This window comes from Trachinotus anak, unplaced genomic scaffold (assembly GCF_046630095.1).
Source record: "Trachinotus anak isolate AG129_WGS33_773 ecotype Australia unplaced genomic scaffold, CSIRO_AGI_Tana_v1 ptg000003l, whole genome shotgun sequence".
Lineage (NCBI taxonomy): Eukaryota > Metazoa > Chordata > Actinopteri > Carangiformes > Carangidae > Trachinotus > Trachinotus anak.
The window spans coordinates 16,704,374-16,724,467 of NW_027273854.1; the positions used below are offsets into that span (position 1 = coordinate 16,704,374).

The 20,094-nt window shown below is 40.8% G+C and overlaps 1 protein-coding gene across 2 annotated transcripts; it reads left to right on the forward strand.

The window, feature by feature from the left end:
- Positions 1-18,694, forward strand: ciita (class II, major histocompatibility complex, transactivator). Of its 2 annotated transcripts, none has more exons than XM_071474146.1 (22): positions 1-1,254; positions 7,318-7,380; positions 8,120-8,161; positions 8,348-8,407; positions 9,252-9,356; positions 9,462-9,545; positions 10,471-10,518; positions 11,497-11,676; positions 12,765-12,815; positions 12,941-13,054; positions 13,140-13,199; positions 13,288-13,505; positions 13,712-15,081; positions 15,340-15,876; positions 16,370-16,549; positions 16,671-16,748; positions 16,840-16,920; positions 17,013-17,096; positions 17,268-17,351; positions 17,486-17,569; positions 17,790-17,873; positions 18,095-18,322. In XM_071474146.1, the coding sequence occupies exons 1-22, from the start codon at positions 57-59 to the stop codon at positions 18,168-18,170; spliced, it is 4,881 nt and encodes a 1,626-aa protein (XP_071330247.1). In that variant the 5' UTR covers positions 1-56; the 3' UTR covers positions 18,171-18,322. The 2 variants fall into 2 exon arrangements, with proteins under 2 accessions (XP_071330247.1, XP_071330248.1); XM_071474147.1 differs by lacking the exon at positions 1-1,254 and adding an exon at positions 2,941-3,076 and having other exon boundaries at positions 18,095-18,694.
- The last annotated feature ends 1,400 nt before the right edge of the window (positions 18,695-20,094 follow it).

A 20,094-nucleotide genomic window follows, 5' to 3' on the forward strand; every position in this document is an offset into this window, starting at 1 on the left:
AGTAGCCGTCTCTTTTGCCAGGCCTCAATGACCCGGGAGCAGACACTGTCATCTTCATGGCCCAGTTCGAGGAGGTTCTGGACGGAGTGCGGCTGGCTCTGACCTGGGCCTGTCCTGCTGAGATCCAAGCTCTGCTGGAGGGTTTGGTCGAGGAGCGGATCATCTCAGAGGCATACTGCAAGAGCTTGACTCTGCATCGACTTATCGAGGGGATCGCAACAGGGTCTGTTCACAGCAAACCACCATGGGAGGCTGGATCTGATCAGATTCATTCTGGGGGGCCCACCACCCACCGAGGTCACCTCAGCCAGGTGTGGAAATGTGGGTCATCAAACTCGAGGGAATCTGCCATCACATGTGATGATCAATACAGTTTCAGATTCAATGGGGAAATCACAGAATTGCTGAGAAGGGCAGAATCAATGCAGAAGCCAATAAGTGATAGTGAAAGAATTGATGAGGGGAATTTGGAGGATGAGAAGGAGTGGTTAGAGAGAGTAGAGGAGGCTGCTAGGAGGATAGCTGTCCCTCTATGGCAGCACTGGGACAGAGGACAGAGGATGTTACTGCCTCTGGTTCCTTGTATGACTACTGGCTGTGCAACAAGTGAAAGCACAGCGCCAGACTGTGAGGCATTATGCTCTGATTTGAATATGGAGGAGGAAACAGAGCTCACACTAGCTTGCAGGACACTGGATTTGTACACTGACAGCTTTAAGTTTACAGAGGCAGAGGATACAGACACAAGCTTCACACTGGATACAGAAGGAGTCGCTGATTCACTAAAAGGCCTCTGTCTCCCTCCATTCGACAGCGTGGCGACCACTGGATTGAACACGGATCACTTCAACATCTATGGAGCCGCAGGGAATGCTTCACCAGTTGAGGCCTGCACAGCAACAGACACAAACAACAACATCACAGACACCTGTCTGGAGGGCCATCTCGGTGTCTCCTGGGCAGCTGATGGGACAACAGACACAACAGATGACCTGATGTGTCAGACAGGACACACACAATACAGCACAGACGCTGGATTTACAGATGTGGCAGGTTTACTGTCACCTTTTACTCCAAAAGATCCTCATACTAATGCACAAGATGACTCACTTCACTCAAAAACAGATCGTAGCATGGCATTAGGTCTTCTAGACAACTTGGAAAATATTTTCAGGACTGCTTATAGCAGTAGTGATAGCATAACAGACTTCCATGAGAATGAAGAGGATGAGGAGAGAGTGGATCCACACTGGGGTAAGTTTACACTCATAACTAACACTATGTATATTATATATTGATAATTTATGTTTGTCTGTTGTCTACACCCTATTTACCTCTGTAACATCCCATTCACATGAAACGTCCGGGATTACACAAATACTGTCAAAGCTTTGATTTCATGTGCTTTCATGTGCATCACCATAGTGCTGACAGAAGTTTTCTAGGTGCTTTCCATAAATCTCTAAATAAAAGTTAAGCTCCATCACTTGTCTGAGAAATGTTTTGTTTTTCAGCATTAGTCACCTAGTCTGCTCCTTTTGTTTAGGTCAGTGCCAGAGACGGGTTTGGCAGTTAAGGAGCACTTTCAGTTTCATTTTGAGTTGTTACCAAAACTAATATGCCATTTTCTCTAAAGCTAACATTTTCTAAAGCCACATGGTCTCTGTATACTACACTGTACTGTCTGTACCAGGCAGTGATCAGGAAATAAAGAGCATTCTAAAACATCTTAAAGAGGGAACTGTTTTGAGGACCGCTCAGAACAGCAGGTTTAGGTTCACAGACTCTACAGAGCCATGGTGGGAACCTGCTTTCAGTATACATACACAAAGTTTTGGCAGAGGATGGTAATGTTTGGTTCCAAGTAATGTTGAGCTCTGTGGATATTATTGCACTCTATTACAAGGGTGGCGTTTTCCTTTTATACACCACATTTGGGTGTGACCTATTCTGGTCTCTGTTTTTCCTGTCCGAATTCGGTGTTTATCTGCTAGCATTTTGCTAAGAGTTGTCGCATTTACCCCCAAGTCCGGTTTTAGTATTTCCCAGTATTAACTATGTGTGTATGTGTGTGTGTGTGTGTGTGTGTGTGTGTGTGTGTGTGTGTGTGTGTGTGTGTGTGTGTTTATATGTGCCTGTACATGCTTTACGTGCATGTACACTCATTGTCTCTAAAAAAAAAATCTCTTGTTCAGTGTGATCTAATCAGGAGAAATTGGTATGAATGGCATGAGTGTGTGTGCTGTAATGTGTGGCTGGCAACATGGCACAAGCCGAGGGTTTTATCAGACTGGCACTGATGAACAGGTAACGCCGGTACTTTCCAACCTGTTACCAAAACTCCCCGTGTTTCCTTGTCCCTACCCAGAGGTCATGGCTGTTCTGATGTTGTTTGTCATCGGTGATTTATGGTTTCACAGAGAGTCAAGGGCTCCTGAGCAGATTTCAAGCAATATGTGCCAAAATTCAAAACTATAACATTTGAGCATGTCCATACCAAAAAACTGAGGCAACAAACTGTAACCTTATTATAAGAGACATGTTAATGACATATAACTGCTTGACAGTCCTGGAGAGGTCCATGGAAAGATTCCAGAAGCCAGAGTAGACAGGGATTTAAGGAGAGGAGAGATTAATGCCTAGCAGCAGTCTGAGAGTGCAGATTTGGCCCGGTGTTCGCCTAAAAACTCACATTCACACCCTTACCCTCAGCAGCTCAACTATTTTGTGCCTGTGGGCGATGTGATGGTGTGAAGATGTGTTTAAGTTTTGTTCTGGTAGTTACATCCTCTTGCTTCAAGTGATCACTTAAAGCATTAAAAGTTAATAAGCTTGTTCCAGACACAGATTACTGTATTTACCCCCCTTATCTCTGAAAAGCCAAGCCCCCCTCGGCTTGGCGTCTCCGGAGTTTGGCAAAGTGAAAGTAAAATAGTCTATTAGACAGCAGGTTGCGCGCACCGAGTAGAGGTATAGGCCATCTGAGGATAAAGCGCAGGGGAGAGCGCGGGGAGTTCACCGCACAGGGAATATACAGCAGGAGTTCAGCGGACCGCGGCATCATCCAGAGAGGCAGGTAAATGTTATCCCGGCTCTGAGGGGGCAGCTCGGGCGCATTTATCCAAAGTGCGCAGCATGGCTATGAACGCACGTCGGGATTTCCCCATTCAACCACATTTGCTCGATTTATATGAGTCAATTTGTGATTATTTGAAATTGCTATTTAATTATGCGCCAGGTGAAGGTTTTTAGGCTTTAACTATGACTTTCATCATTATGCGATGAGCATAAACAAAAATAGGGTTTAAAGATGCATTTGGCTACCGCATATTTTTCTGTCTTAATAATAAATAATAAACTTAATTATGCCAATATATATATATATATATATATATATATATATATATATATATATATATATATATATATATATATATATATATATATATATATATATATATATATATATTATATAGGCCTATCAGTTTGGTTTCTTTGTGTCTTTTAACTATAAAGCGGGTAAACTCCATTGTGTTGTGCATAATATGGCTTCCATGTGGGCCTCTCCACCAACATGCGCCCCCTCTGTGAACTGTTGCATGAGTAATTGTGTGGTTGCCAGTGAAGTTAATGGAAACAGGGTATTTGGAGGGTCGTCCAAGGAGCTAAAAGAAAAGTCGTGAAGTTCTTAAAATCACTACTTTGGCCTGCATGGATGTGCGTGGGCATGTGTGCAGAAACAAGGAGTTTCACTCCTCCTAGATGATGAGGATTTAACAATATTTAAGGCTTTTCTTTGTTTACTTGCAGTTTTTTCTTGCTGGCCATGTGTGGTGTTGTATGTGGTCATGGGTGCTTGTTTTTTCTGGTGAAGTTGTTCTTATTTGGCAGGATGCAAGGTGTTGTAGCCTATTTAACTCGGCAAGTTCCTCATAGCTGAGACTTTTGCTGCAGTGTGTTGTCAAGCGTCAAGCCGGTGTTGTTTCTCTTGAAATGGATTAAAATAGCATAAGCACCTGTTGTCCAATCTTTACCCTTACCCCGCACAACAGGACGATACGCTGGGTGAAACAGGAAAAAGATTTTAGAAATTTGAAATGTAAAGTACAGAATGAAGGTTTATTGATTGTTACATAAACAATGAGCAATGGATCTGAGCTGAAAGTTCACAGTTGATGCGTTGGGTGTGTGTTATGGCTGTTGGAAGGAGTGCTGCTGTGTTTAATCAAGTCAGGGTGTGCGATGTGTGTGTGTGTGTCTGGCCTGGTTGCATATAGAAGGGATCCACATTACAGTTGGTTGCATGCAGGCAGTCGCTGAGCTTACCACAGCCAGCTGCCATAATCCTACCATAGACCTGCTATTGCAATGACCAGGACAGGAAGTCTGCCGCTGCCACCTGCATCCCTGACCTCACTTGAGACCAGATGTCTGCAGCTATTTTTTTTTTAATTTTCATCAAGTGGAGCCATTAGAGTGGTATCCCACTGGATAGCAGAGATGCCAGCCCTGCAGCCGACAGACATACATTCATTTAACACAACACTGTATCTCATCAGAACTGGTTCTGCTGAACCATATGAGACTGGATGGTTCACTACTTCTACGTCTCGAGATAAAATGACCCCCAAGCAGTGCGAGAAGTTGGCTGTAAAATCCGGGTACTCCCCATATAGTGCTTGTTTAACACCTCACATGCCACCTGACAAGATTAAGTTCACTGAACAAGATCAGGAGCACATTTTTCTAGGTTCATTTTTCACTGAGCTTGAAATACAAAAGTCAGTTATCTGCCAATTGCAGAAACCACCCAGCTTCCTTTTTCTAGCGGAATTAGGTCCCTGGACCATTTAGTATTTTATTGCAAGGTAATAACTCATCAGAACAAGTGTTTTGAAAGCTTGTTGGTGCTAGCCTTGATTGTTCTAAAGAGCATTAAGGCTGACTAGACACTGAAATCGGTGATCACAGGTGAACCTTTGGTGTACCTGAGGAGTCTCTAACTGAAGCCAAAACTGTCTGGCTTGATGTCAAAAGGTGTTATGTGTTATTCAAGGGGAAACCAGTGTGGAGGTTTCCAGGTATGCACTTTGTGAGCAGGTTTGCAGTTTACAGAGTGAAAAGCACATACCTCAAAACGTGCCTTGACTGGTGAAAATGCTAACCACTGAGTTATAATGAGCCACGGCCAGTCTATGAGCGCAATGAGAGGCCACATGAGTGTGAGTTGTTTACTAGGAAACTTTTGTAGGTAGGAGGTAGGAGTCTACTTTTAGCCGAAGCAATGAGTTTTTAATGAGCAAAATGTCTTTCTTCCTTTCTTTTTTCTTTCTTTCTTTCTTTCTTTCTTTCTTTCTTTCTTTCTTTCTTTCTTTTTTCATTTTCTCTGGGTCTCAACACTGAACAGAGAGAACAATTGTTTTTCCATGGTTACTCCCTTCGTCCTTACACACCCTCCCCTATCCTCAGTGCGTGTCCTCTGTGCTTCCTTCCCTGCTTGGTCTTCGTGCTCCCTGGATAGCTACAGCATAAAAACAGAGGCAAGCACACACACCTGACATATGTTTTGGAAAGACTGTATAACAGAGCTTTGGCTTTGTTGTAAACTCTAGATCTGAATCTCTGAACATACTTTTGAAAGGATGTCACAGCATGTTTTTTCCCCATTCCTCAGGGGTATAAACCACAAAAATAAATTTGGCATTGATGTTAGTGGATCTCTTTCCATACATCTTTCTGTATTTAGGTGATCATCAATGATGAAATTCCCTTAGTATATATTATTTGATGCAGGCTTTCCTCCCTCAAGTTTGGTTTTCTTTTTAGTTTCATTTTGGCCAGTTTCCCATAGTTACAGCGTATCCTGAAAGTAATCACAGCGCTTGTTGCAGCCTTATTCCAAAATGGATTAAATGGATTTTTTACCTCAAAATTCTACACACAGTACCCCATAATGACAAAGTGAAAAAAGTTAGTTTGAAATTTTTGCAAATATATTAAAAATAAAAAACAAAAAACATCGCATGTACATAAGTATTCACAGCCTTTGCCATGACACTCAAAATTGAGCTCAGGTGCTTCCTGTTTCCACTGATCATCCTTCAGATGTTTCTACAACTTGATTGGAGTCCACCTGTGGTCAATTCAGTTGATTGGACAAAGATTGAACTCTTTGGCCTGAATGCCAAGCGTCATGTCTGGAGGAAACCAGGCACCGCTCATCACCTGGCCAATACCATCCCTGCAGGGATTCACTGTATACATGTTAATTGCCTCTGGAGGTGTTAGATATTTTATTCAAATCAAACTCTTTGTTATTGTTATTATCGTAGTCATATACAGCTGGCCTTTGTAGAATAGTTTACATGTATACCTGTTTTGTGATTGGCTCTCTGAGCAAACATGTGAATAGCCAAGTGATGACTTAAGAGTTGCTATTGAAACAATCCATTTTCTTCTTGTAAGTCAAGGCAAGGCGATTTTATTTGTATAACGCAATTTAAATGTCCATACTGCAACAAGTTACATGTATAGAAAATGTAACAATAATGAGATGGAAAATACAAGGACAAAACTAGAAGTGCAAGCAGTTGAACGGGGTCCAAGCCTCCCATGCAGGTTGTCCCTCGTGCCCCGTGGGGTCCAACAAAGTCAGGCCCACAGCACGATACGCAAGAGGCAAGTGTCGGGAGGCATGCCTGCGTCAGAGCTCCACTTGTCACTGTAATGGGAAGTGTATTGTAACTGGTAAATAAAAACAAAAAAAGAGAAGAAGGAGAATAATAAAAATCTGAACAATTACAATAGGGTTCCCACCCTCACTGGTACTGTGAGGCGCATTGCCTCGCATACGCGTCCCCAAGCCCACCGCGGGCTTGGACCCCTAATGAAGAACTTCATATCCACCTCGCAGGCATAAACCAAAACCACACACACACACACACACAAACCCACACACACATTGCTGCCAGGTATTCATTTATATTTGGGTAGGGAGAGTTGTGAGAGGTGAGGTTGTGAGAAGATTTTGATTCTGTGGAGCACAGTGATCCTGAATCAATATTAACACATTTTGCCTAGGACTAGGATGTGATTGAGACAATTACCTTTTCTTCAAATGTTTATCTTCTCATGCTTTGTATCTTTCGGTGGCAGTGACAATGCCAAATCTTCAGATGAGTTTGGCTAAGTGACACAAATCAGCAGTACTACTCAATGTTATATATATATATATATATATATATATATATATATATATATATATATATATATTCATTTTTTCACTAAACTTTTTTCATTCTCTGTCTGTGTTATCAGGCTCCAAGATGCTTGAAGTAGATCAGGAATCATTTACCACCTTAGACCTTGGAGATCTACCAGGTTAGTATTGAATTTGAATTAAATGGACTGTAGAAGGAAGCTCTATAGAATGGTTCTACATGAATAAACACACTGATTGGATGAAAAGCTACTTTAGTTTGGTTCATTTATCTACTGGAACAACACAAATACATCACCTCTTTGGTGATGTGTCTGTAATATGAAGATGATCTCATTTATCCCATTAGCCTTCTAAATGATACAAATTTCAAGATTATCATTATTTGACTGCAAGTCAATATAATATATACTGATATCACATTAAGGGAAATTTAATTGGGCTAACATTACTTATTTTACCAGGCTCAACAACAGAAATCGCAACAATTTGAATAAAAAAATAGCATTTCAAATCTAAATTTGTTAATTTGTGAACAATATAATTGTATATAAAGAAGTAAGATTCAAGATCTTAACTAGATAAAGGAAAAACACATGGGCACTGAAAAGTAGGTCTGAGATCTGGGCTGGATGAAGACTTGCACCTTCAACAGTGTTGCAGCCTCTTGTCTTTATTTATGCTGATGAAATGGTGGGATTTTTGACATGAAAATCTTGTCTACTACCACACAAAACTTTTATAATTGAGACAAATGCTGTATTTAGGAAAGCAGCACCAGTAAGAAAAAACATGCAGGTCCAAAGGTTTGTGAAATTTGGATGGGTGATTAGCTGACAGACTGATAAAAAAAGCTGTTGCCAACATTTGGTCTGATAATGCCGATGAATTGCTTTTCAGATTTATCTGAATACATTCAAGATGATTACATACCAGTAATCGGTAAGTTGCAAACAAAACCTGAACACACACTTTAGAATTTTGACACTCACATTCTTACTCAAATACAGTATGGAATAACACTTAGTAATGGTCTATTAGGTGACTTACACACACAAAGTCACATATTCAAGTGTGAATGCCAAGGTGATCTATTGTTTAATTCCCTTCATGTACTTTCTAACCTAGACACAGATGTGCTCTTTGGCGATGCATGGTTGAATAATGGCGAGGAATCCAACAGCTTCAGTAAGAATCTCTTCAATTCATTTCACAGCTATTTATGCATGACAGACAATAAATGATACTAAAGCAGTAAAAGAAAAGGTCCAAACATGTTAATCATGGGTAGATAAAAAATGCATACCATGAAAACTGTAAATCAAGAAGTTTTATTAGGTCACACACCTTTTTCAATCATATGATGTTCATGAAATGAGATTCCCAAAAGGTGTTGAAGCTACTTCTGCAATAGGAATGGGATGTCACACTGCCAACTGTGCAAACATTTCCCACACCAAGGTTATTGCTGTGTCTTTACATTCAGCCACAAGTAGCACAGTTATTCACTGGGTTGCTCTCCAGGAAAAAGCAGGAACACTTTATCGTTGTAGAGATCGTCCTTTAATTTCAGTCCATTTTGTCAACAAATTGTATTTGAAGCTAAAATGACCACAAACAGATCAAGAATTCATCACGATAAGCTGCTATCTAGTCCTTATTGCATGCAAATTGCTTATGATTGCCTCCATGAGACTTGATTACATGTTTCAGAGGTAAAAAAAAATCACAGTGCACAAAATGACTTTGGGCTCCTGTAGGGGTCAGAAGAAAAAAAACCCATGAGACCCCAAACAATTAGGAATTAAAAAAGAAGGGCAGACAAACATTTTTTTCAGTGATGATTGATGGCACAGTTACCCTAGGTTTTACCCCATGTCCCACTTCCTTTTTCGAAAAAAAGACGTTTATAGAAAATGCTTCACTACGATGATTTTCAGCACTGCCAACCATGAGAATAACAATCTTTTCTGGTTACTGTGTCTGCTAGCTGCTTCATTGACTCTTTTACTTCCTCTTTCATGCATTTTAGGTGATGTTGTTGTGCCAACAGAGCTGGCCCATGCAGACAGCCACCAGCAGAGACAGAGGAACAAACTAACAAGCAAAACAAACCGCAGGAGAAAAAGAAAGCAAGGTATATAACCAGTCGCTTACTAGAACCTACCAACTGCAGCTCATTGTCTGCTCAGTTTTTTGAAAACAACCCTTTCTCATATAAAACTTCATTTTGGGATTGCAGCTGCAACGATCCCCAGGTCTACCCGGTCACAGCAGTGCACTGATGAGAACACACCATCCAAACCAAAAAAGCGAAGACCTGCAGGTGACTTATCCAGGCTGTTTGGATTGCTGTTTTTTTATTTTTTATTTTTTTGTATTTACGCTTAAAATGTGGGTCACTGTGAAATATACAACCTGCAATATCCTATTGGCCACCAATGTATCAGATGGCTAATGTTTCTTCATTTTTATTGTATGACATCTCATTTTTATAGTTGGTTATATTATTTCAGAGCAGAGTCCACGTATTTGCTTAACCTAAAAAATTAGCCCATGACAATTATGTTTTGGATGACAGCCATACTTTATTTGTTTTGGGTATTATTCATTTCTATGTTACACAACAGATAAGCATTCCAGTGGAGCTGTAAACTGTTTACACGATCATGTGGTTTTGCATGTTTTAGCCCATTAACTACAAATCAAATGACAACACAGCTCGCCATTATGCAAACTTAGAAATGTGACTGCATTTGGCATGGTATCAGTATGTTTTAATAATCATTTGGTAGACTGTTGAAACTGTGTAGCAATAGTGTATCTCATCACAGTGAATCATCAAGTCTACATTAATGTTTCTTAGAAGGTTCAAGAGTCTCATAGTTGATTTTCGTATTGTAGGAAAGGATTATAGAATGAGTGGCTGCCTGGAACAGTAGGAAAAATGCATAAAAAACACAGCATGCATTCAAAGGGTCAGCAAAAATGCTACAATGCTAACATGATTTGTAGTTAAGGATCCACGACTTGCTAGCACAACGGTATCATCCTTGCCACAATACTTTCCAATAAGATACATGGTAAAAAAAAACAATAGCATGGAACCATAGGATGGTTATTGCAGTGGCCCAAAGGACCAATTATCGCGTCTTTGATTAAAGTATAATGGTCCAGGGTTTTTTTGTGACTGTCTTCGTGTGAGGTTAGCAAGGAGCTATGTTGTAATGTTTGTACTTCAACTTTTGCAGATAAACCACAAAGGAAAGAGGCACAAGATGAGCCAGCTGTCACTCAGAGTAAGTGTCCATCACACCTGCTGTAACTTGATGAAGCCCTTAGAAGAACAGACATTTTTCAAGCATTTAATTTGGCATTATAAAAAAATAATCTGCCTCAGAGGAGAAAATCTACAGGGGGTAATTCAAGTTACCGTCATTAGGGGGCTGGTAGAAAAGAACGAGACAGGTTCTACCTATCAGGCTTGAAACTGGTCATGTTGGTAAAATAAGTTTTTAAAGTAATATGTTACTCAATGAAGCACTGAATATCAACTGAATAGCTACTACAGTGCACAGTGAAATGCTAAGTAGTATTAAAGTAGTGGCTAAAGTAGTGTTTTAATCAGAGCAAAACATCTGTGCACCTCTCATGCACTACAGTGCATGAGAGGTCACTGTATAAATAAAGTGCCATTTTACAGACAGGAAAAAACCACACACACTACTACTAGATGTTGGCTGGCCTTGCTTGACTTGTTTCCTGTATGGCACTGGAATGCAGATCAAGAACCAGGATGTTTAATGTTGTCAAATGAGAGGTCACGTCAATGAACAAAAATGGGGCGATGACCTCACCTAACTTCTTCCTCAGTTTGATTAATTTGGTGCTTTTTAAATATCCAATTTAGTTCTTATTTTTCAGACTAAGACAGATAGTCATTCCAGACAAGGTGTTCATAGTTATTATCATGCTCTCATAAATGCAGCTTAATCAGTTCACTACTGTCAATAACTGAGCAGAGCAATGAAAAGTTCAACACTTTGCTTAATGAAGATAAATGATATACTCTGAATATAAAGTACACTTAAGTTGAAATTTATGCTCTACAAACATTTTCAAGTCTTAATGTCGACAAATTTGAAGACTGTTATTTCCTGGGAAACCAAACTACAAACTTTTTTTCTTGTTTTAACTTCCTATTTTGATAAGGTCAAAGTTAAAAAAAAAACTTCTTTAGGGAATGATAACAATGTTGTCTCTGCTGGTTTTGTCAGGCACTGACACAGGATCAGAGCCAAGTGCTGCAGAGACAGCGGGCATTACCAGCACTCCACAAAGAATCCTTCACCTCCAACACCCCATTCAGTTTATCATCCCAGATCGTCCAGGATATGTTCAAACTCTGAGGTTCTCTCCTCCAGTTATTGGTCTTCCACTCCTGTTTCCATTATTAGGTGAGTTAAATATTGACATATACCAGTTTTTTAGGTACACCTACTCAATTCACACCAATACAACTGCCAAAAAATCCTGTTTGTGAAGCTCATAGTGTTCAGTTTAGGTTGACATTGTGTCTAAGAGGTACTGATTGTGTATAGGAATTGAAAACTTAATTGCCTTAACAATAGAAGTGCGCGAATTCCATGCCTAAGTGGCCATTTTGACCGCTAGACTCAAAATAGCTGAAATAGGAGAGAGACAGGAAAGTTGGGGGGAGGGAGATGGGGAGACATGCATCAAACCACCTCGAGCCGCTGCGGAAAGGACTGAGCCTGAGCATGGTATGCGCTCTACGGGGGCTACCGGGTGAGCTACTCCCCCATTTTCATTGCTGCGGTTTGCGTGCGCCGTCGGGCCAGCAGCTTCAGTTAGGATATTATGGCTCTGCCTTCTCCCTGGATGTTTTGTTTGCTAAAAGACAGTCCACTCCATCCAGCCACCTCTGGCTGTGGAAAAGGACCAGACATGATGCTTAGAATTGAGACCAAACTGTTCAAGCTTGGTTTCATCAGATAAGAGAATCTTGTTTTTCATAGTCTAAGAGTCTTAGGTGCTTTTTTGCAAACTTTCACTGAGGAGAGGCTTCAGTCTGGCCACTCTGTCATTAAGCCCAGATCAGTGTAGTGCTGCAGTGACGATTGTCCTTCTGGAAGTTTCTCCATCTCTACAAAGGATCTCTGGAGCTCAGCCAGAGTGACCTTCGGGTTCTTGGTCACCTCTCTTACCAAGGCCCTTCTCCCCTGATTACTCAGTTTGGTTGGCCAGATCTAAGAAGAGTCCTGGTTGTTCCAAACTTCTTCCATTTAAGAATTATAGAGGCCACTGTGCTCTTACCAACCTTTAAAGCAGCACATTTTAGCATGTTATGTTTTAGCATATTTATATGATGAATTACTCTTTTATTATGTACTGTCTCCTCTGCAAAAGTACTTAATTGTATGCTATACACATTATCTTGCCATACCTTGCCCTCCATGAATAGCTATTTATTGCACATATACTATATCAACTGTACACACTCTATCCCCTATTTCTAACACAGTACCTGCCGCCTCACCTCCCTGCAAACGGCAAGTACAACCACCCTCCCCAGGTGAGTAAAAACTTCTTAAGAGAATGTTTATACTGCATTTACTGTTTTAGTTCTGCCTTTTAAGCAGCAACATGACAACCACTCTCTACCAACATGCTGCATTCTTTCTTCTCTTGTGCTTGTAGTGGACGGTGCAGTAGCCCCAGTCCAAATGAGTTCATCGCCACCAGGATCTCTGTCAGACAGTGCTAGTAAAGCCATGCCTCCTCTTTGTAACTCACCTCTCTCCCCCAGTAATGGTGTGTATGAGTAAATATTTAATTTCTTCCTCTGTGTTCACAAAGTTACTGCCATGTTATAAGTATCACATCTTGTGCATTTCAGAGATGCCCCCGTGTAAAGAATCACCTCTTCCTCAGTCTCCCACTGTCCTTGATATTCCACGTAAGTTTTCACATGCTTTAAAGCCATTCCTTTTCTTTGGTCTAAACAAATTACAGTACAAATTTGCTGTGTTGTGTTTCTTTTTCAGAGGTTGTCCAGGACTACATTCAGGAAGTCAAAGCCCACAGGAGTCAAACTTGCCAGGTTATGGAGGAGAGTCTTAACCTAACCTCTCATTACGTAGATATGCAAGTGAGCCAGAGAGAGATTCTTCGCTCTGGAAAAAGTTCAAACAAATGCCTGGACAAAGAGTTAATCATCATGGGAGATACAGATCGGCAAAAAAGCTTGATTGGGCAGAGTCAGGTAAGAGTATCAACTTTATTGGATAGCTCACAGTTAGATAAGAAAAGTTGTTATTGTTGCCGTTTAGTGATGTGCTTTTTGAACACAGCTAAATTTGATACCATGAATTGATCTCTTTATATGACTCACAAAATCAGTAAAAGCATTGCTGAAATCTATCTCTGGCAGCAACTCACTAGTACCTTTATGTTAATCTTTTTCCTCAGATCTTCGAAGGCTCAAATGGAGATAAATCCAAACGCTACATATTGCTACTTGGCAATGCGGGCATGGGAAAAACCACCTTGATCAAGAAGCTGTGTCTTGACTGGTCTAGAGACTGCATCCCACAGTTTGACTTTGTCTTCTTATTAGATGGCAAAGCACTCACTCTAACCAAGCCAACCTATAGCCTTCAGACCCTTCTATTAAACCTCTCCTCCTTTGCCCCATCCTGCATGGACCCTGAAGCAGTTTACGCTCAAATCCTTGCAGCCCCTAAGCGTGTGCTCATCATTTTTGATGGGTTTGATGAGTTGCGGGAGTATGAAAGTCTACTCCAGACTCAAGAAAAAGACTTGATAACATCGTTGCAGAAAGACAGTAAAGCACAGACCTACACAGTAAGACAGTTATACTCTGCCATCCTTCAGAGGGTCCTTCTTCCAGGATGCACTCTACTGCTTGCTACACGGCCAAGAGGCACTGCTAGCCAGCTTCTGCGGAGGGCAGACAGCTTTCTGGAGATATGTGGCTTTACTCCCACAGATGTGGAGACATATTTGTCCCAGTATTTCACTGATCCTGCCCTCAGAGCATCTGCTTTGGACTGCTTAAAAAACTGCAGCTATCTACATCTCCTCTGCTGGAACCCTGCACTATGTCGGTTGGTGTGCTTTGTTTTGGAACAGTCCAAAAGTTTGGAGGTCCTACCAAGAACTTTAACTGGGCTCTGCCATCAAGTGATTCGTTTGAAAATGGAAAAGGACAGCAGGGGCACACACTCACAGGCTGAAGATCCAACACAAAGATCTTTGCAATCTGAAGAAGAAATCCAGACCCAAATCTCAAATAATAATCAAACAAAAAGTTGTCACAAAATTACTCAGCCAAAGTCCAGAGCACAGTTTCGCACTTGCTCTCGTCCCCAAAGAGCAAGGAGGGCAAAAGAGCGAGAGACAGAGGAAAATGAAGTGGATGGAGAGGGGATGAAGAGTGTTGAAGGGGAGGTAGATAGAACAGAGGAGAGAGAGTTGCTGTCCCAACTGAGTGCTTTGGCCTGGGAGGGGGTCAAAGCCAACTCATCCAACCTTCCTACAGGACGGACCTTATCTGCCAAACTTAAGGCTTTTAGCCTCAGGACAAGGCTCTTCCTTTCTCACCCCCTAGGGATGAAGCTGGATGTCTCAAGTGGTGAGGGGGAGGAAGGAGAAAGACAGGATAAAGAAAAAGTCAGAGGAGGAGAGAAAGGAGACAGGAAGGGAAACAGAAGTAGGAAGGACATTGAAAACTTTGACGCCGATGAGGATCACATTGTGTCGTGGGCCAACCCTTTCCTTCAGAGTTACTTGGCAGGTGTCCATCTGTCTTTGTCAAGGTAAAATTTATCAGACAAAAATAGTTTTCATTAAAATATTAAAATAAAATAACAGGGATAAAAAGAAAATTGTACTGAAGAGCTTGGTGGAGAAGTGAATAAACTTACTTTTAAATTGGCATAATATCCCTTATGTCCCTTATTAGATTAAAAATGAAAGAGTGTATCCCTTTCCACTCCTAGCCTCTTCTTTCTTTCACATTGAGTATTCAAGCCAGTTTGAATTTCCCTGACCCACTTTCATTTTCTGTTTCCCAGGACTGTATCAGACCGAGCCTTCCTCCAGACCCTCCCTTTCCAGTCTGGCCCAAAGGGACGTCGGCGACCTCAAAGGGAGGAGCTTGAGCTCACTCAGCGATTTACAGTTGGCCTCCTGTTCCACAACAGAACAGAGCTGCTAAGGCTTCACTCAAATACAGAGACATCCCTCAGAGATATGGTGGTCAACAAGCAGGCTTTAGTAACAAAACACCTTGAGGGTCTTTCTCACAGTGACCTGAGTCCTGCCCAGGTCCTGGAGGCATGTCATTATGTTTATGAAGCAAGTTTCACACACGGTAATGGTAGCAGAGGCAGTGGCAGCACACGATTGGTCACTCACCTGGCAGCGAATCTTTCAGACGTCCTGACATTTCATGGAGTTCCACTCAACCCACCAGATGTGTTCACTGTGCAGAATGTTCTTGAAAGGGGGGGAAATGAAGGGAGAAGTTTCTCCTTGGATCTTGAGGATTCTGGGATACAGGTTTCTGGACTGAGACCACTCGTGGGGCTCAACAGCATCAACACATACAGGTACATATTACAGTCCACATCTCAAAAAGCTGCTTGACGTTCTCTAGACCCCCTCCCCCAAAACATCCATTGTCCAATTATTGCATAACAATCCTAATAAGGAACATCATATCTGTCAGCTGGAGACAGAGTTTTCATCGTGTTCAAGAGGCTAATATCACCATAATGAACAAGCTAGCAACAGCTACTAAAATTTGCCAGCAACAGTTATCATTTCAACTTGCAAAATTAATGGTTGCTAGCAAGAAATGAGAAGCTTGCTTTTGTGAGACTTTTGAATGGTAAATCTGCTATGGTTGTTACACTAGAGAGCTACACAACAATGGAAAGCTTAACAGGCGTAGCAGGGGTAGGCTTAATAAACATTATTGATTGTATATTAAATGCCCTGATTTGCTCAAACAAGCCCTGCATTTTTTGTCCATTTATTCCTTCATCAATATTGATCTGAATGTCAGACCCTTTAAAACTGAACCTTTGGGTGTCCCCCTAGGGCATGCATTGCTGATGTTATCACCCTGTGGGAGCAGCTAGAGCAGAATGGTGAGGAGGGGCTCCTACGAGGGGCAGTGTCAAAGCTGAATATCCACCCTCTGAAAGCCACACAGGTCTGCCATGTAGAGCACCTGGTAAAGCTGGTGAACATACATATGCACAAGAGGCTCTCGGACAGGTAATATGCCACGAATACACACACACACACACACACACACACACACACACACAAATACATCCAGTATACTTTGTAAAAATATATGTCTGGTCGTTAACGTGTGCATTGTGTTTACTTGTAGTTGCAGGCAGCTGCAATCAGATTCCATCCTGGCAGAAGGCGTACCAGCTGTCAAAGAGCTATACAAGCTTGAGTTTGAGTAAGACATGGCATTTGAATTGATGATCATTTTAATTGATGACGATGATGATGATGATGATGATGATGATGATGATCATGTGTCCCAATAGGCTTGGTCCAGAGAAAGGTCCCCTGGCTCTTCCCAAACTTTGGGATATCCTACCAGGTCTACAGAACCTACAGCACCTGGAGTAAGTATACACACCCTCACTTCAAGTTCTCTCTCAGATACAGCGTTTACAGTGTTTGCTTCTACTGTCATTTGCTCTCTCTCTTCTTTCAGTCTAGAGAACTGCAAGATAGGGGACAGAGGTGCAGAGAAACTGGCTGATGCTTTAGCCTCACTGTGTTCCCTGGAGATTCTCAAGTTAGTACAACTTCTTGACCCCTTTCTCATCCTATTGTTAATCTACTCCCTGGCTGGGGTGATTAAATAACAAACACTATATTTGATCTCACAATACAAAATCGCCTAGCTTTTAATATAGTAAGATCTTAATGTATGTGTGTAAGTTTATGCTCTCCGTCTGGTTTCTAGTCTGTCACAGAATTGTATTGGAGACCATGGGGTGAAGAGACTGGTAGCCACGCTGAGGGATCTGCCCAAACTGCACTGTATAAGGTGAATAATGTAAACACACACACACACACACACACACACACACACACACTACACTTAAACTAAAATAACCACATTGACACATACTGTAAACCCACAGAATTTCACTTCCCTCCCCCACCCTCTGTTTTTTCCAGTCTCTACAGTAATGTGATTTCTGATGAAGGAGCAGAGAGTTTAGCAGCTGTCCTACCACACATGGCTTCTCTCACTGAACTGGAGTAAGTCTATTTATATCACATTTAGACATATAGACATATGATGGTTGTATTTTTTATGTTTCAAGTTTCATCAGATGTTCAGCGCACATGGTGACATTAAAAGAGGACCTGTAAAAATATGATTAGATGCAAGTAGATGTTCAGAAAGAATTTAGCAGAGATCAGTAGGGATATCAGAAGAGACCATTAGAATCTAAACTTGTTTTCTTCTGCTTGACAGTGTGATGTATAACAAGCTGACAGATGTTGGAGCCCAGAGCCTTGGAGCCAGTCTGAGAAACTGTGAAAAGATAAAGACTTTAAGGTGAGAGAACTGTGTGAGCTTGTGATCATTGTTGTGTCCCTTGCCTTGTGTCCGTTTTTTTTTTTTAGGCAAGATGTTTCATTGCTCCACTACCAAACCAAAAACTAAAGTATTATCTCATTTCTTCTCTTTTGTGTCATTTTACTTAATCTTATATTTTTATCTTTGTCCAAAATAATTCTTTCTCACCTTGCTTCCTCTTTCCTCTCATCTCATCTCAGGATGTGGAACCAGTGTATTCCATACGGAGTGTTTGAGCGTCTTCAGCAGCAGGACAGCCGGATCCTGTGGCATTAGAGCAATATGAAACCTCTTTACTACAAGGCTATGAACTTTTAATCATGCATTTAATGCATCCATGTTTACACTACACAATACATTTTCTAAAGCAGGAATGCTTAAGAGCTGATAGCAGGAACAAAGAGAGAGCATGAGAAGGAGTTATTTGCTGCTTTAATCAAAGGTTTCTCTTATTATGGTCTTTTTAAGATTTCATTGATTGCTATAAATAATTAATCCTCCAGCAACACACAGTACTGTAGTGAACACAGTGTATGGGTGTGTGGTTATGCTAGCACAAGTTCTAGAAGCACATTTGCACTATGATGATGTCTATTTTTTTATATTAACAGTTATAGATTTTTTTTTTTAGTCTGACGTCTTTGCCTAAATGATATCCTGTATTTTTTGTGTTTGGGTTTTTGTGGAAATAAAGATATATTTGTTTAGATGCTTTCTGTGAGTGTAAATTTTGGATAGGCTAACAGTTCTCTGACACAATTGCATAAATAAAAAGTGTCATGTTGTCACCAGTCATATGACTTCTGTATGTTCTTTCACTGATCATTTCACTTGTTTATTAACATCTTTTCACTTCCTTCCCAACAGGTTTCTGTTCTCTATTTTAATGGCAACTGACCTTTAACTCTTTACTCTTTAGCTCTTCATAGTTGATTTTCATTACTTGATTTGCTTTAAGCCATTTTGTTAGTGCAGACTTTTCCTATTTTTGATATAAAATGTTTGATGTAAAATAGGGGGAGAAACTGAAAATTGTACTGACAACATAAATATTTGGTTATTACTTGTAGTGTTCCTTACTCTGCTGTCTCTTGAGATTTACATTACCCTTTAAGGGGTACACCATGGATTTTGCATATTACTCATCGCAGAGTGTGATAATGACTGTGTGGAAACAGTTCTATAATGTCTTATGTGGCACAGAAAGCAACGTTTAATTTAAGTTTGGAGACGACAATTTTCAGCCTGTGTTACAAACTAATTGGCACAGAGTTTGAAAGACACGGATATTTACCAGACAGGGAGACTGTTGAGTTGCATTATGAGCAATGTAGGACCCCCCCCCCCCCCCCCCCCCCCCCACAATACTAAAACACTAGAGTGCCCTTTTAAAAGTAAAAGTAAACTAAAATAGGCTAAGTGTCAAATCACTCAAGAGCTCAAACATCAGAGAATAACAGGTGTCTCCCATGAGTTTAGACATTTCCTCCAGAGCACTGAACCAACACTCACATCTGATTTGATCAGTTCAAATGAATGAAGGAATAAAGTGGACCAAAATGGCGATTCAGTCTGATGTGGCTAATTTGGTTTGTGTTTGTTTTCAAGATGTTGCTGCACTCTGAAGATTTCACTTTTGCATTTCGTCAACCACATCATTGTTGTGACACCATTGCGAATCTAGCTGACTCTAGCAAAGTTTTTCTTTTGCAGTTGCATAATTGTTTTTAGAGGGAAGAACACAAGCAGCAGCAAATTTCTAGATAACCAGTGAAGGTGCGCCCTCCAGTCTTCATTTGATGCACTTCACTTGTTTATATAAACCCCCTAACAATGGAATTTCAATTACATTGCTAATATTAATAGTAAAAATAAAGAATATTTAAAAAAATGGCATCATAGTTAAATTTCCATAAATACAAAGACTAAACCCTTTGATTCATTTTTTCTGTATTTTACCATGTGTGAAAAAAATACAATGTGTGAAAAAGTATAATGTCTTGGTCCGTCATTGTGCACTTCACGGTTGTATGAAGTGTCAGCAGATAGTTCTGCTGGTGCTATGCTGCCCTCTTCTGGACAAAAGGTTAACATGACACCAGGAAAGCACATGGCCGCTGATAAGCAGCCTGAGATGAACATATCCATTTCATATGCATTCATCCAATGCAGGATTATCTACAAACGTACATCTAAAACG

Excerpts from the sequence above, each read along its gene's own strand:
- ciita (XM_071474146.1), top strand. The coding sequence starts at position 57 with ATGGCCCAGTTCGAGGAGGTTCTGGACGGAGTGCGGCTGGCTCTGACC. Across the intron at positions 13,055-13,139 it reads ACCTCTCTCCCCCAGTAATG|AGATGCCCCCGTGTAAAGAA; the intron begins GTGTGTATGAGT and ends TGTGCATTTCAG. Across the intron at positions 17,874-18,094 it reads GAAAAGATAAAGACTTTAAG|GATGTGGAACCAGTGTATTC; the intron begins GTGAGAGAACTG and ends ATCTCATCTCAG.